We start from the raw sequence: 17,313 nt of genomic DNA, 5'->3' as shown, positions 1-17,313 counted from the left end.
GCAGCAGGGCTGGGGGAGGATGAGGGAGGCAGCAGGGCTGGGGGGGGATGAGGGAGGCAGCAGGGCTGGGGGGGATGAGGGAGGCAGCAGGGCTGGGGGACGAGGGAGACAGCCAGGCTGGGGAGTGAGGGAGACAGCAGGGCTGGGGGGGATGAGGGAGACAGCAGGGCTGGGGGGGGATGAGGGAGGCAGCAGGGCTGGGGGGGGATGAGGGAGGCAGCAGGGCTGGGGGGGATGAGGGAGACAGCAGGGCTGGGGGGGGATGAGGGAGGCAGCAGGGCTGGGGGGGGATGAGGGAGGCAGCAGGGCTGGGGGGGATGAGGGAGACAGCAGGGCTGGGGGGGTGAGGGTGACAGCAGGGCTGGGGGGGTTAGGGCGACAGCAGGGCTGGGGGGGGATGAGGGAGACAGCAGGGCTGGGGGGGGGATGAGGGAGACAGCAGGGCTGGGGGACGAGGGAGACAGCAGGGCTGGGAGGGATGAGGGAGACAGCAGGGCTGGGGGGGGTGTGGGAGACAGCAGGGCTGGGGAGATGAGGGAGACAGCAGGGCTGGGGGGGATGAGGGAGACAGCAGGGCTGGGGGACGAGGGAGACAGCAGGGCTGGGGGGATGAGGGAGACAGCAGGGCTGGGAGGGATGAGGGAGACAGCAGGGCGGGGGGGGTGAGGGAGACAGCAGGGCTGGGGGGGGATGAGGGAGGCAGCAGGGCTGGGGGGTGAGGGAGACAGCAGGGCTGGGGGACGAGGGAGACAGCAGGGCTGGGGGGATGAGGGAGACAGCAGGGCTGGGAGGGATGAGGGAGACAGCAGGGCTGGGGGGGATGAGGGAGGCAGCAGGGCTGGGGGGATGAGGGAGGCAGCAGGGCTGGGGGGGTGAGGGCGACAGCAGGGCTGGGGGGATGAGGGAGACAGCAGGGCTGGGAGGGATGAGGGAGACAGCAGGGCTGGGGGGGGGGTGAGGGAGACAGCAGGGCTGGGGGGGATGAGGGAGGCAGCAGGGCTGGGGGGGATGAGGGAGGCAGCAGGGCTGGGGGGGATGAGGGAGACAGCAGGGCTGGGGGGATGAGGGAGGCAGCAGGGCTGGGGGGGTGAGGGCGACAGCAGGGCTGGGGGGATGAGGGAGGCAGCAGGGCTGGGGGGGGTGAGGGAGGCAGCAGGGCTGGGGGGGGTGAGGGAGACAGCAGGGCTGGGGGGGGATGAGGAAGACAGCAGGGCTGGGGGGGATGAGGGAGGCAGCAGGGCTGGGGGGGGTGAGGGAGGCAGCAGGGCTGGGGGGGTGAGGGAGGCAGCATGGCTGGGGGGGGATGAGGGAGGCAGCATGGCTGGGGGGGGATGAGGGAGGCAGCAGGGCTGGGGGGGACGAGGGAGACAGCAGGTCTGGGGGGGATGAGGAAGACAGCAGGGCTGGGGGGGTGAGGGAGGCAGCAGGGCTGGGGGGGTGAGGGAGGCAGCAGGGCTGGGGGGGATGAGGGAGACAGCAGGGCTGGGGGGGGACGAGGGAGACAGCAGGGCTGGGGGGGATGAGGAAGACAGCAGGGCTGGGGGGATGAGGAAGACAGCAGGGCTGGGGGGGGATGAGGGAGGCAGCAGGGCTGGGGGGGGATGAGGGAGGCAGCAGGGCTGGGGGGGGATGAGGGAGGCAGCAGGGCGGGGGGGGGATGAGGGAGGCAGCAGGGCTGGGGGGGATGAGGGAGACAGCAGGGCTGGGGGGATGAGGGAGGCAGCAGGGCTGGGGGGGATGAGGGAGGCAGCAGGGCTGGGGGGGATGAGGGAGGCAGCAGGGCTGGGGGGGATGAGGGAGGCAGCAGGGCTGGGGAATGAGGGAGGCAGCAGGGCTGGGGGGGATGAGGGAGGCAGCAGGGCTGGGGGGGTGAGGGAGGCAGCAGGGCTGGGGGGGTGAGGGAGGCAGCAGGGCTGGGGGGGATGAGGGAGACAGCAGGGCTGGGGGGGTGGGTAATGAGGGCGACAGCAGGGCTGGGAGTGGAGGGAGCGGGGACTGCGAGGCCCTGGGGAGAGGCGGGGAGGGGCGGGTAGAGACAGCCGGGGTCTCTGGGGAAGCGGGGAGGCATGGGGACGGGGGACGGGTAGAGACTCCCGGGCTCTCAGGGAGGCGGGCGGGGGACGACCCGCGGACGCAGGCGGAGGAGGCCCACGACCCCGGCCGGGGCTGCGGCGCGGAGGGGCGGCGGCGGAGGCGCGGGGCCCGTACCGAGTTGGAGAAGGTGACGCCGGCGTCCGAGCGCTGCACCCTGAGGAGCATCTGGTTGCCGTCGTCCAGAAAGTTGTTGACCTCTGGGCAGCCGTCCGCCCGCGGCTGGTCGCAGGGCTCCGGCAGGAGGCCGAAGTAGTTCTGGGTGGTGGTGAGGAGGAAGGCCTTCCGAACGTCCCGGGCCCCTCCCGCCATGGCGGCGGCCACGACGCGGGGACACGCGGGGTCCGGGGGCCGCCACCCGACCGGCGCAGCTCCGCTCACACCGCCCGCCGCCGGCCCGCTCGGCTTCGCGGTTGCCAGGGCCAGTCGCTATGGCGACGGGACCCGACGTCGGCGCGGGCCGCGCGCCCGCCGTGGACGTTAACGCGCGGGTGCGCGCACGCGCCGCGCTGGGAGGCCGCCGCCGCTTCCGCGCCTTGCGGCTGCTCGTCAGTCGCCGCCGCGGAGGTAAAGCTTTCCGGTCGCAAAAGCCGGAAGCGGTTGGAAGCGGTCCACACGGTCCTCAGTGAAGCCGCGCGCCCCGGATTTTGCAGGGCTGGGCCGCGGGGCCCCCGCTGCACCTGCAGCCGCCGGCCGCCGCGCTTGGAGGGACGCTCCCTTAAAAGTCGCTTTCCGAGGAGGCCGAGAACGAGTGGTGGAGTGCAGCGGTAACTCGCTTGTTGCATCTACCCCTCCCCTCTCTGTGTTGCCCATTTCCCACCCCTCTTTATTAACGAACTTCAGGAAAACGTAGAGGTTTTCGGCGCCGTCGGGACCTGAGCTTGCGGCCACCTGTGACACCAGCTGGCTAATCTTATAACAAGCACAGCCGAATCCTGGAGAAATACAGGACGTGGGGCGTTATCGTTTTCTACGCCGTGGCGTCATTGTGAACTCCGATACTGCTGCTCGCTGATCCCGGTTTTGTGAATCCAAAAATTATCTTCCAAGAACACTGAGCCCCGGAGACATGGGCCCTGCCCGGAAAGCATTTTGCCGGCTTTATCCTCGGGAATTTAAATAGGTTACGGATTTTTTTTTTTTTTTTTTTTTTTTGCATTCAGGAGTCACAACTTCCTGCTAAAACTATATTATTTTATTATTGCAAAGAGAGTCTTTTGATCTGCTGAGCATCTTGCTTAAGATTAGGGAGTGCGAACTAAAGACAGCTGAACTGCTGTGCCAGATGGTAGGAGAGAGGCGTCCATGAATTGGGATTCTGGTCACCGGATGGGGAAAAAATCCAGACAAGAACCCAAGGTGACTGACTAGCCAAAAAAGGATTTTGAAAGCGAAAATGGCTGGTATGGATACAGAGATACCCGCTCTGCAGCGGGCGTTATGACCCTTCACAGGGTCTTCAGGAAAGTCACCACTACTCACAAATGCTTGGTCTGGAGGAGTTGTTTTGCTGGAAACAGAAACGGTTGGATTTAGCATCCATGACAACGTGGTAAATGTAAAGGCAGCAGGTGTAGCGACAGGAGTCAGGAAAGCAGTTGAGATCCTACCAATGCTACCCTTCCAGAAACTTGTGGGACTCTTGGGTGGGCTTTGGACTTCCACCAGATAGGAAATTGGAGTGTTTGAGTGTAGTTTAACCCGGATGTCCAGAAACATAGAAACTCCAGCTGACGCGTAAACCGAGTGAGGATAGGAATTTCGTATGTCTTGCTCACTGCTCTGTACCTAGAATTAGGCATAGAGTGGAAAGGTCCCTGTACTCCTGAAGCTTCAAAAAGGAGGAAGGAATCTCAGAGATAAGTAACTTATACAAAGCCACAGAAATGATTAGCTGTAGAACCAAGATTCATATCAAGCTCCAACTCCAAACCGATCTCTAGGCACGACGCCACAGTGGTATGCAGCCAGCTATCCACCAGTATCCATTGTCTCCAGCCACAGCTAAGTAGCTACTACCAGGGCACCCCACTCTCGGTTGGGCGTCCCACTCTTGGTTTGACTCTGATCATGATCTCACAGTTCAGTGAGTTCCAGCCTGCGTTGGGCTCTGTGCTGCTAATGCAGAGAATACTTGGTTCTCTCTCTTTCTGCCCCTCCCCTTCTCCTTGCTCATGCTGTGCTCATGCTGTCTCTGTCTCTCTCAAAAATAAATAAACTTCAAAAAAAAAAAAAAAAAAGAACTAGCCAGGTGTGGCCATAATGTAACTCTCATCAGCAGAATGCGGCCAGAAGCAATGTGTGCCATTGGCAAGGGAAGTTTCAAAGAAGGGAGTGTGCCTTCAACTTTGGCCAGCTGGATACAGACAACAAAGCCATAAGAGATGACCGAACCACAAACCAGTAGGACCTCAAGGCTCCTGGCTCCGTGTGGAGTAAAGCCAGCAGCTGTTAAGTAAGCAAGAAATAACCTTCACTGTGTTTGAGCCATTTCACATTATATTTATGTGGATCTGTTTTTTTAGAGTAACGTAAGCCACTCTAATCAATAGAGTAACTGATCTCAGCAGTAGGGTGCTATTTGTTTGGGGGTTTGTTTTCTTTTGTTTTTATGTTTATTATGAGAGCATGAGGGAGAGAGAGAAGCTCGAGCAGGTTCCGAACCTGCAGCATGGAGCCCAACGTGGAGCTTGATCCCAAACCAAGAGTTGGGCACCCAACTAACTGAGCTACCTATGCACCCCCGTTTTTTTTAATTTTATGTAGGACATTGGTTTAGTAGTTGGCTAGCAGGTAGCATGAAATGTGAAGTGGAGGACAAGGGACAGGACCTTTCTGAGCTAAAATTTCCTGATTTTGTTCCATATTTGTATTTTTCAAACATCAGTTCTTAAAGGCTGTTGCCGTTTGGAATCTGGAACCGTATCAATGATTCAACATTTCGTACTCAGCTACGTTAAAAGCCGTTGGTTATCTTGTACTCTGAATGGATTTTTTACCTTGGCACGGTTTCATAACATCACACATCGGTCATTTGGAAAATACTGGTTCACTGAGCTATGAGGATCTTCCAAATGTTGATACGTTTCGTAACACAATATTAAAACAATCACATGCATTAGTATACCACTCAGGTCACAAGTCTCTATGTCTGAAGAGGTTGTTAGTTTTACAACAGAGAATGTAACTTTTCCAAAATTCTAATTTTTTTAATTTATTTTTTTAATATGAAATTTATTGTCAAATTGGTTTCCATGCAACACCCAGTGCTCCTCCCAACAGGTGCCCTCCTCCATGCCCATCACCCACCCTCCCCTCCCTCCCACCCCCATCAAACCTCAGTTTGTTCTCAGTTTTTAAGAGTCTCTTATGCTTTCGCTCTCTCCCACTCTAACCTTTTTTTTTCCTTCCCCTCCCCCATGGGTTTCTGTTAAGTTTCTCAGGATCCACATAAGAGTGAAAACATGGTATCTGTCTTTCTCTATGTGACTTATTTCATTTACCATAACACTCTCCAGTTCCATCCACGTTGTTACAAAGGCCATATCTCATTCTTTCTCATTGCCACATAGTACTCCATTGTGTATATAAACCACAATTTCTTTATCCATTCATCAGTTGATGGACATTTAGGCTCTTTCCATAATTTGGCTATTATTGAAAGTGCTACTGTAAACGTTGGGGTACAAGTTTCTAATTTTTGCATGCAAACTTGAATTTTATCATCGGCAATGAAAACTGGCAGTTGTTTTCCTTGAAATAATAGCCTTGAACCGTAAGAGACTCTTACCACCAGAGAACAAACAGGGTTGATTGAGGGAAGAGGGTGGGGGGTGGGCTAGATGGATGATGGGGGACTAAGAAGGGCCCTTGTTGGGATGAACACTGGGTGTTGTAAGTGATGAATCATGGAAGTCTACTCCTGAAACCATTACTACACTATATGTTAACTAACTAGAATTTAAATAAATTTTAAGAAGATAGCCTTATTAGAGAATGCATTTTTGAGAAAAATGTCTGGTAAAGGCTCAGTCTCGATAACCAGAGCTTTTCTGCCATAAATGGCCTTATGTGAATACAGCTGCTGGTTCTGATCAGGACTCCAGGCCCAGGCTCCTTCCTGCAGGCAGATCGCGGGTCACTGAGCCGCCCGCGTGCCTTGTGTGTGCTTCATCTCATCACCCAGGACGTGAAATGACTTGTCCTCAAGCTCTGGGACTCGGTCAAGATGGTAATCTTTACCCCTTTCTTAAGGAACTCTTCCGGGAAACCGGGATCCTTTCCTGTGCGTGCATGGGGGTGGAGACCGGATGGCTTCTGGAACAGTTGTGTGCCCCAGTCTCCATCTGGGCCAAGGTGCTGGCAGTTTTACCAGCCGCATTAGTTTTCCAGTGTTTCATCACCAAGAACTGCAAAGCTAGCAGCTTAAAACAACACCTCTTTTAGCGTGAAGTCCTGCCTGTCAGTAATGGGGAAACTGCATACATGGATGTCCACTAAGGATCTCCTGTAGCTTAAATCAAGACATGGGCCAGGCTGAGTTCTCCCCTGTAGCTTGGGGGTCCTCTCCCAAGTTCACACCATTGAGGCAGAATTAAGTTCCTTGCAGTTGTGAGACCCATTCCCCATTTCTTTGCTGGCTGTCGACTGAGGTTCCTTTCAGCAGGTGGAGGCCGCCACATTCCTCACGTCTGCCTTCAGAGCCAGCCAGAGAACTTTCCCACCCATCAGTTCTCCCACCACACCTCTTGTAACAGAAAAGAGGCTCATTCCTTTTAAGGGTTCACCTGATTAGACCAGGCCCAGTGGATGACCTTTATGAACTTTCAGTCAACGGATTAGTAAATTAAGCGTGGGAATGACAGCCCATGCTGTCTGCAGGTGTGGCGCCCCATCTCAAGGTCAGAGGGCTGCACAGGGTGTACCCACCAGGGAGTGGAAACCTTGGGGCCCCTTCCGAGTTGAGCCTGCCTCAGCTACCCTTGCTTTGGCACCACCGGTGAAAATGTCAAGCAGTTAAAGAGGCATAGAATGTCCCACCTTGTGAAAATTGCTTGATCTCCCAAACCCCTGAAGATGTCTTAAGTTCCCCCGGGGGTCCAGATGATCTCTAACGGATCTACATCTTTTCTACGGTGGTGACTGCAGGAAAACGGGCTTTTTCTGTTTTATCCATTATCTTTGACAAATATTGGGTAAATTATTTATCATGTTAGTTATAAAAATTGCTCCCTTAGGGCGCCTGGGTGGCTCAGTCGGGTGGCCGGCTTCAGCTCAGGTCATGATCTTGTGGTCCGTGAGTTCAAGCCCCGCGTCGGGCTCTGTGCCGATAGCTCAGAGCCTGGAGCCTGCTTCTGTTTCTGTCTCCCTCTCTCTCTGCCCCTCCCCCATTCGCACTCTGTCTCTCTCTGCCTTTCAAAAATGAATAAATGTTAAAATTTTTTTTTAATTGCTCCCTGTATTAAATATATTCTTTATACTTACCCAATGGAAAGAAAGAATACCATGGGATTGTCAGACAATTTTTTGTAGTAAGGCAGTAATCATCTCGTTCGTGTTTTTAGACCGTGCTGGGGGGAACATACTGGAGAGATGTCATTTCAGAACCTTGCCTTCACACTTACAAAGGCTGAAACTCACTCTTGGGCATAGTCCTCACATATTTCAATCACCAGCAGAGAGAAATGTACACTCTAATAGGACACTCAATGATCAACTCACATACTGAAATCTACTCACCTCTCTGCGTGTGTATGTGTCCCTATGGAAGACAAGAAACTCTGTTTTTTCTGAATGTTTCTGAAGTCCCTGAGAAATTGCTAGCCGCTACTTCTGGGACAAATAGGGAGCTAGATGCTCCTGCAGTCAGGTGTACTGGAGATACGGGGAGGGAGGGGGAGATATGTAAGCAGGGGGCTCATAGCTGGACAGTCCTTTCGTCTGCACGCCTCCTGCCCCCAGTGAATCCTGGGCAGAGTTGAGGAGGTAGGAGAATGGGCCGGAAACGTGATAATGTGGGTAAGATTTTCCCCAGTCTCCACTGAGAGAACCAGAAACAGACATTAGAGGAGAATGAAAGGTGTGGAGTTCCTTGCAGATAATACTGGTGTGTGTGTTTCATTATAAAAAAGTATAGGGGCGCCTGGGTGGCGCAGTCGGTTAAGCGTCCGACTTCAGCCAGGTCACGATCTCGCGGTCCGTGAGTTCGAGACCCGCGTCGGGCTCTGGGCTGATGGCTCAGAGCCTGGAGCCTGTTTCCGATTCTGTGTCTCCCTCTCTCTCTGCCCCTCCCCCGTTCATGCTCTGTCTCTCTCTGTCCCAAAAATAAATAAACGTTGAAAAAAAATAAAATTTTTAAAAAGTACAGACATGACTGAATAATTGAAATATTTGACTCTTCTATCAAATTTTAAATCCTATTTATCAATGTTGGTGCTTTATTATGTTTTAAAAATTAAGTATCAAAGTTAATTTTCAACATAATATTAATGGTAAGAATTATGGGAGGTATGGCAGAAACTAAATCTATTCTCTTTTTTAAAATTTTTTTAATGTTTATTTTTGGGAGAGAGGGACAGTGTGAGTGAGGGTGCGGCAGAGAGGGAGGCACAGAATCCGAAGCAGGCTCCAGGCTCCGAGCTGTCAGCACAGAGCCTGACGCGGGGCTTGAACTCAGGAGCCATGAGGTCATGACCTGAGCTGAAGCTGGACACTTAACCAGCTAAGCCACCCAGGAGCCCCAAGAGAATTTTTTTAAGTAGTTTTGTGATGTTTTTATACTTCTTGGTAAAAATTGTTTCTACTTCTTGACGTTTGGTTTGTATTTACTTTCCGTAAGAGTTTAATTGACAAGTATCTTCTTGGTATTGAGGGACAAGAAACCATATGGCAAAGCGCTTACTGGCTCTGACCGTCTCCGCACATCCGTTCCATTCACATTTTCTAGGCCAAGCAAGTCACATGGTCACATCTAGCCACAAGTGCACAGGTAAGTGCAACCGTGGCTTGTGGGGAAGAGAGCTGTAGAATGTTTGAGAGCCTTCCCAGTGACTGCACACCTTCTCAACACCTTTCAAAGTAAGGAAAACAATACCGCTTGGACCGCACAAAATAACCTGCCCTCGTTCTTTCTTCTGCCACAGCAAGGAATAAAGTTGTAGATGGCGGCTGCTCTAATGACAAAGAACAGAGTCTCCTGCTGACCCTTGACCACCGCCTAGTGTGAGCAAGCAAACAAACGTCATGTCTTAAACGGTGGAGCTGTTGGCGTCTTTGTTGCTGTGGCCCAACTCACCCATCTGAGCGCTGCAGTTAGGGCTTGGCCCACACCCGGCCCACACCCCCGGGCCAGTTCACTAATTGACTTGACTGTGTGAGTTCGCAAGGCTGCTTTACACGACGCTGTCTTCCTGAAATCTGCACCTGTACCAAGTTAGGTGCCCGTCATCTGTCTGACAAACAAAGCTAGTGCTTTTAATGTTGCCTTTCAGTGATTAAGTATGCTAGTGAACCTACTATTTTAAGGTTCTTGATAAAAAAAAATGTCAAAACAAGTAATAGGTAATATTCTCTAACGATGCTAATTATTCTTTTAAATGCTTTGATGCTGCTTTCTCTCCTGTGTGCCTGACCTAGCTTATCTAATCTTGCTTAGGCTTGTAACTGAATGTCCTGTAATACTATTTGAAAAACACACACATACATAACCACTGATACAAACGAATCAGTGCTAAAATGAAAGCTTTTTCATACCATGGCAACTATTCATAAAAAGGTTCACATAAGCTATTAGAGTCTTTTATTTCCTGTTTCCATTTTTATCGATGTGAAATGATTGTTGCATAAAGCGCAAGGAAGCCAGGACTGTCTCCTTCTTTTTTTGGATAGCTTCTGTGATAAAATAGCCCTCTGACGTCACCGCCGGTTGCTATGAGAATAGAACATCACAAAATTAGCAGCCTCCTTTTACTCAGCAGGGTAGCTCCAGACACATTTAAAGGATAAGAGAGCAAGTTGCAAGTCCCATTTTGCAAGTATTACCTTGGCACTCATAGTCCCTAAAGACATCTAAAAAATACGGAATTTGCGATTTTACACCAGTAAGAAACTTGCTCCCTGAAACGAGGGAAAGTCACTCTTGTTGTGTGTTGAATGATCTTGCCTGGAATGGGGCTAAGAGTCAATGGAAACACATCTGGAGCAGGCCCCGACTAGAGAAAAGGATCTAAGATCTCCACGCGATACACGGTCTTTTGTATCCGGTTGAAACATGGCTCCTTATGGTCCAGCGGCAACCTGTAAACCAGAAAGATAAGTTACCTGGGCTTCCTGCAGGGACACTCGGAGGGATTGCTTGTTTTAAGGATCAAAGTCTTCTTTTTATCCACGCCCATGGTTTCCTTAACAATAACCATTACCTTTAAAAGGTGACCTTTTTGCTATACGTGCTTCTGGTTCCCGTATTGTAAATTCCGCACTCGAGTTCCTTCCTGTATCAAACTCTCAAGGATGATGTATCTTTTTGCCTCCTCACGTGTGTGCCCGTCTCTCTCGACTAAGGACTATCTGACTGCTCTCTGAAACACTAAGCTTAGAACCCTTAATCTCATCTTTGCGGAAAAATTGTGTCATTTCTTTTTTGAAATCAGAGATCTTTTCGTAACTTTGTCACTTAACACTTTCCAGTCTTGTTACTGAGGGTCTAGGGACAGTCCGCTTTTCTAACCCTAAAAGGACCTGGATCAGAATTCCTTAATACCTTTCTATGTCTTCTAGAAAACCAAGCAGTTCTCCTCTGAGCTGTCACTTACGGTATCTTGCTAAAGGCAGATAACAGTATCTAACACACATCACTGCCTCCATCTACTTCCCATTGAGTTAGAGTCTCACTGGGCTCCTGGTCTACCTTCTACGTCCCACTGGGGACGGATTTACTAAATATGTTACCAGGGTACAGAAGGGCTGTCCCGCTGACCGGCCTGCTGCCCAATGACTTGTTCTGTACGACGTATTTTAAGTGTCTGTATGGCAGTGCCCTTCTTCCAGGCACCAACGTCGATTCACACGGTAGCCCTCGCTCTCATTCGCCAGTGTGTCTGGATTTTCCCTTTTGTGGCACAAAGTAGGATTGCGGTTCTTTGCTCTTTTTAAAGATAAGCATGACCATTTCTTTGAAACGTAAGCAGAAGTGACGTGTCACGTATGCACACAAACCTTCAAAGCTGATGTATCATTTACCACGTTCTTTCCCAGTCCCGTGGTGATCTCAGAAACAGAAGTCAGGAGGGAACTTTTATCAGCCTCGCTCCCTGAGTAGATAGCTGTTCACTGAGTATAGTGTTCTTGATGGTGTATCGAAAACAAGAAATGCATTTTTGTTATAAGATAATGAGATTTTGGTGTTGTATGTAACTGTAACATAGCCCCGTCCTGACATGTACAGTCTAGGTATGGCAGCGTTTACCAATAAAAACCCCACAATTTCAGTGGCTTCACGTACTAGAAATTCTACTTATCCTGGAGTTCACTGTGGTATTTGGCAGGCAGCCTTCCACATGATGACTCAGGCATCAAGTCCTCCATTTTGTGGCTCCACTGACCCCCAGGTGGTAGAATTCTCTCCAGAGGACTTCGAATGTGGCGGATTGGCAGCTAGGGTGAAGTCTGACACAGGAGACAGTGATGGCAGTTCCCGACGGCCTGAGCCAGTGGGGAACGTAATGTCGCTGTGTCTCTGAAGTAAGAGAAGGAGTTTTAGTGAGCACAGTCCTCAGTGACACACACCCTGAGCTCCGTTCAATGCACCTGTCGGCCCGGACTGGCTTCTAAGGCGTGTGCAGCGCTGGCCTCCCAGCATGCAGGCTGCAGTCGCACAGAGCCTCCTGCTCAGAAGGGTTTCATGCTCTCCAGAGCACTCACTACTTTCCGGACAGGGGATTTTGCCGTTTCATTTTGTTCTGGGCCCCAGGGATTATGTAGCTGGGCCTACAGGTAGGTTATACCCAGAAGACGTGCAGATAGAGCCCTTGGGCTATGGAACGGGGAAGAATTCACTGAAGGTTGTCTGAGCACTCTCTGGGTTTTTTAGCCTGTAGAGAGAAAAAAATTTGTGTGTGCTTTGCTCGTCTGCACATGCTTGCTCCTGGCCTTTGTAGTCAGGGTCATTCTTGTTGTCTCGAGAATTATGCCCGTAAAAGCAGAAATGCCAAGAAAACCAGTTGATTTTGGCTTTTTACTTGACAAATCTGCTATGCTGTAGCAGCGGGAGGTCATCTGGGCTAGGAAAGGGGTCAAGAGCTGGGGAAGACTCAGCCTCGGAGGGGGTCCCTGTGAGGCTGGAGGCGAGGGAGTAGCTCTGTGAACAACACGTGGAGAGCAGAAACGGCAGCACAGAGCAGCGCGCCTGCCCAGTGACTGTCTGAGATTGCGTGCTGGCCACTTCCTGTCTTCCAGGAATCATGGCCTCTGCTGCAGAGTCACATGAACTGGTCTTCCCTGACCTCCAGGAACTGCCCCCCCCCCCCGCCCCCGCCCCAGTCACCTATGGATCATCCAAAGACAGGATGCATACCCATGGCCCAAGAATTCGCTCAGTTCCATTCAAACAGCCCTGTGTCACAACCCGATTTTCAATGGCTGAGAACATGGCTAAGATCCCTGGAACCAAAGACAGGGCTGTTGACATTCAGAAAGGGTGGTAGTGGTAGGAGAGGGAAAGCCCCCTTACCAGAATTTGGGTGGGAATATCGAAAAAAGGGGCAAACCACCCCTTTAACATGCATCCTTTTCCTCCTGGCTTTGGTTCTGTGGACGACCTGAAATTGAGCCCCTTTCTAGCTGAGTGGAACTTGACTTCTGTTGGGTGTTCCCCAAGGAGTCCAACCGATACGTGATTGTGCACCCCCCTTGGCACTTCTGTTAGCACCTTTATGTTTGTTTTCCCACTTTCTCCACAGTCCAATGCTGTGACGTCTTGATTCGGCAGACATGGTTACTTTATCATACAGACGAGTCACAGCATGATTCGATGGTTTATCCACGGTTGCAGAATTTTAAAAGGCAAGCCCATCAGTCTGTTGGTGGTTCTCTTTTCTTTTCTTTTCCTTTTCTTTTAACATTTATTTATTTTTGAGAGACATAGAGCGTGAGGAGGGGAGAAGAGACACACACACACACAGAATCTGAAGCAGGCTCCAGGCCCTGAGCTGTCAGCAGAGAGCCCGACGCGGGGCTCGAACTCACCAACCGTGAGATCATGACCTGAGCTGAAGTTGGACACTTAACCTACAAGCCACCCAGGCACCCCATTGGTGGCTCTCCTTTTAAGACACCATTTCCACTATGCCATCTTTCCCACGTTAGGTTTGGGGGAGTATAAAGTGTAACAAAACACAACAGTCATCCATGCTTAAGACCGTAGAAATGCTTTTAAGAACACACATAAGTCCTAGCTGCTCGCACCCACTCTGGCCTACTATACTACGCGTCCAAGAAGGCAGCTCTTTTCTGCAGCAAGCCACGAAACCCGTGCACTCTTTGCCGGTAGTTTTAATTCTGGGAACTCTTGGTGTTCATCCGGGACACACATTCACCTACCAGAGGGCAACTCAGGGGCCCGTTGAATATGATTTCCCTTCTGAGCACTTCCATTTTCATTTTTAAGTTATCTCTACACCCAACATGGGGCCCAGATTCACAACCCCAAGATCAAGTACGGCATGCTCTATGGACTAGGCCAGCCAGGGGCCCCTGAACACTCACTCTTAGTCTTCCTGGTTAGATGTCAAGCTCAGAGCCCTCCTGGGTTGCCTACCTGGTGTACAAAACAATGCTTTTTACCTACGACCCCACATACAGATTTTTATGAATTCTGACCTTCCTAAGGGGTGTCCTGCCTAGATGGCTCTCGAGTTACTACTTTTTCCTGCACTCTGCTAGTTTTAAATGCTGATCTAGGGGCGCCTGGGTGGCGCAGTCGGTTAAGCGTCCGACTTCAGCCAGGTCACGATCTCGCGGTCCGTGAGTTCGAGCCCCGCGTCAGGCTCTGGGCTGATGGTTCAGAGCCTGGAGCCTGTTTCCGATTCTGTGTCTCCCTCTCTCTCTGCCCCTCCCCCGTTCATGCTCTGTCTCTCTCTGTCCCAAAAATAAATAAACGTTGAAAAAAAATAAAATAAAATAAATGCTGATCTACTTATTTCTGTTCACTTCGACCCTTTTAAAAATACACTTTTTTCATTTGAGCAGTTTCAGATTTAAAGGGAGTGGCAGCGATACAGAAAGTTCCCATATGTTGCAGTTTCTACTGTTGTTAACATCTAACGTTAGTATGGTTTATTTCTCACAATTAATGAACCAATTATGATTTATTGTTATTAAGTAGGCTCCATTCTTTTTTTCTATTATCTATTTATTTTGAGAGAGAGCATCAGAGCAGGGCAAGTAGAGAGAGAGAGGGAGACAGAGAATCTGAAGCAGGCTGCAGACTCTGAGCTGTCAGCACAGAGCCCGACGGAGGGTGCGAACCCACGAACCGTGAGATCATGACCTCACCCAAAACCAAGAAGAGTGTAACACTTAACTGACTGAGCCACCCAGCCACCCGTGGCAAGGTTGTTTTAAAAATCAATGTTACAAGGGGCAGTTGGGTGGCTCACTGGGTTAAGTATCCAACTTTGGCTTAGGTCATGATCTCATGGCTCGTGGGTTCCAGCCCTGCGTCGGGCTCTGTGCTGACAACTCAGGGCCTGAAGGCTGCTTCAGATTCTCTGTCTCCCTCTCTCAAAAATAAATGGTCATTAAAAAAAATAAAAAATAACAATAAATCGACATTCATGTATAGCAAGGACAGGATGTAGACTTGGGACCATGTACGTGGCATCCTATCGATCACTTAATTTTTGTGTTGCTTCTTTTTCTGGCAAGTGCAAATGCCCTATTTTAAAGAAGTGCTAAGAAAAAATAAACTGTGTATGGAATAACTTAACAGCTTTCAGTGGACCATTTTGGCTGCCTTGATTCAAATACAACTATTTTAAAATATCTTTTTCATCACTTGATTCTATAACCTTCAAAAGCTAAGGGATGTAGGTATAATCAAGACGCTGAGTAGACACCAGTAGAGCTATGGCTCAGTCCCAGTCCTTCCCTCACCGTCCTATTTGGCATACACGCCCACTGTTGTTATAGATGGATATTCAGTTGTTTTTTGTATAGCCTTCTACCTAACAGTTGGATGAAATGAAGAATAAAGGAAATTCTGTATCTTACCTAAAGTCACCCGTGAGTTTCTGCTCAACGTAAAGCTTCATGCTTCCCTTTCTTTCTCATTATTCTCATTTAAAAAATTCTACACAGAGAGAACCGCACTGCTGTGTCATATCGCCCCTCCATTATTGTGAATAGTGGTGAATTCATGTGCTGCCCATGGGTTAGTGAGCAATGGGAAAGATTAAAGCCACGTAACCATACGCGGGGGTACTATTCATGAGCAGTGATGCAATCAGTCTGCCCCTTCTGTGAGTAATGGGGGATGACAGAATACTCCATTCTGCCAACGGAGGTAGATGGTAGTGGCAGTAGGTACTGACCAGAGAAGGCTGGAACCCTGGACACTGTCATCCCTTTCATACCACTGACAAGCACAGGTTACTGGCCGTATTCCTTGCTCCTAAAGTTCTCTTAAATGCAAATGCTTCCCATATATTTTCCCCTCTGGACTGTAAGTTTCATGAATGCAGGAGTCATGCCTACCTTTATCCCTAACCCAGCACAGTTCCTGGTTTAAGTGATCATTAGCTTTTACGTGAGTAATAAACTGAATGAATACCATGCATAGACTCAGCCTTTCAGTTATTTTTATTCCAGAGAATTCCACAGATGCAAGATCCTATCCAGTCAATTCTCCAGGTGGCTGGGGTGGGGATTTTCTTCCCTATGTCTAGAAGTAGCATTGGTAATTGTTGTCTATAACGGAGTTCTCTTGGGGCTCCTGGGTGGCTCAGTCGGTTAAGTGTCCGACTTCGGCTCAGGTCATGATCTCGCAGTTCGTGAGTTCAAGCCCCGCGTTGGGCTCTGTGCTGACAGCTTGGAGCCTGCTTTGGATTCTGTGTCTCCCTCTCTCTCTGCCCCTCCCCCACTCTCTCTCTCTCTCTCTCTCTCTCTCAAGAAATGAATACACATTAAAAAAAATTTTTTTTTAAAGGGGTTCTCTCTTCTTTAAAGACTATTCAGTGGAGAAAAGACAGTCTTTTCAAAAAATGGTGCTGGGATACCTGTATATCCGCATGTAAAGAAATAAAACTGGACCCTGATCTGACAGTACTCACAAAAACTAACTCAAAATGGATTAAAGACTTAAATGTAAGAGCAGAAATGATGAAACTCTTAGAAGAATGCATAGTAATAAAGCTCCTTGATGTGGTCTTGGTGATGATTTTTGGCTGTCACACCTAAAGCACAAGCAATAAAGTCAAAAATCAACAAGTGGCCTACATCACACTTCTGCACAGCAAAAAAACAACAATAAAGTGAAAGAACCAAGGGGAGAATTGCAAACCACATGCCTGATAAGGGGTTAGTATCCAAAACATATAAAGAACTCCCACAACTCGACAAGGAAACAGCTCAATATGTGAAAGGCCAACAGGTACAGGAAGGGAGTTTTCCATCACCAGTCATCGGCGAAGTGCATCGCAAATCCACAAGGAGGTATCACCTCGCGTATGGTAGCATGGTCATGGTAGCATGGCCGTCGTCAAAGAGAGGGAACAAACACTGTCAGGGGTGGAGGATGGAGCCTCGTGCCCTGCTGGTGGGACTGCAGACTGGAAAAGCACACAGCGGATCCTCAAAGACTTAAACTACCATATGACGCCTCACTTCCACTTGTGGGAATACAGTTGACCCCTGAACAACGTGGGGGTACAAGCACCAGCACCCCCATGCTCGGGTGAAAATCTGTTTATAACTTTGGGCTCCCTGAAAACTTTACTGTTAAGAGCCTGCTACTGACCAGAGCCTTACAGGTGACACCAACAGTCGGTTACCATGTACCTTGTATGTTACATGTATCACTGTGCTCTCACAACAAAGTCAGCCAGAGAAAAGAAGGAAGACACATTTGCAGTACCCAGGCGTATTTACAGAAAACACCTGCAGGGAAGTGACTGGCACAATTCAAGGGTCAGGTGTGTACTCGCAAAGGTAACAAAAACACTAACTTAT

The 17,313-nt window shown here is 50.1% G+C and overlaps 1 protein-coding gene and 1 long non-coding RNA gene across 2 annotated transcripts in view; one reads left to right on the top strand and one right to left on the bottom strand.

Moving 5' to 3' along the window:
* The window catches only part of DYNC2H1 (dynein cytoplasmic 2 heavy chain 1), a 348,687-nt gene extending 346,239 nt beyond the window's left edge, over positions 1 to 2,448 (bottom strand). The window contains exon 1 of the mRNA XM_047072515.1: positions 2,209 to 2,448. Coding sequence (XP_046928471.1) covers positions 2,209 to 2,403 — 195 coding nt within the window. The 5' untranslated portion in view covers positions 2,404 to 2,448. The remainder of the gene's footprint in view (positions 1 to 2,208) is intronic.
* A 1,817-nt stretch (positions 2,449 to 4,265) lies between these two features.
* Positions 4,266 to 9,875, top strand: LOC124505705 (uncharacterized). The gene is made up of 2 exons (XR_006960703.1): positions 4,266 to 4,546; positions 9,234 to 9,875. It is a non-coding gene; the product is annotated as an uncharacterized LOC124505705 (long non-coding RNA).
* Positions 9,876 to 17,313: the final 7,438 nt, after the last annotated feature.

This window comes from Lynx rufus, unplaced genomic scaffold, assembly GCF_022079265.1.
Source record: "Lynx rufus isolate CCGP_SWC_20201006 ecotype Redwood Valley unplaced genomic scaffold, mLynRuf1.p SCAF_9, whole genome shotgun sequence".
In the NCBI taxonomy this organism is placed as follows: Eukaryota; Metazoa; Chordata; class Mammalia; order Carnivora; family Felidae; genus Lynx; species Lynx rufus.
This window is presented reverse-complemented; position numbering and strand designations above follow the sequence as displayed.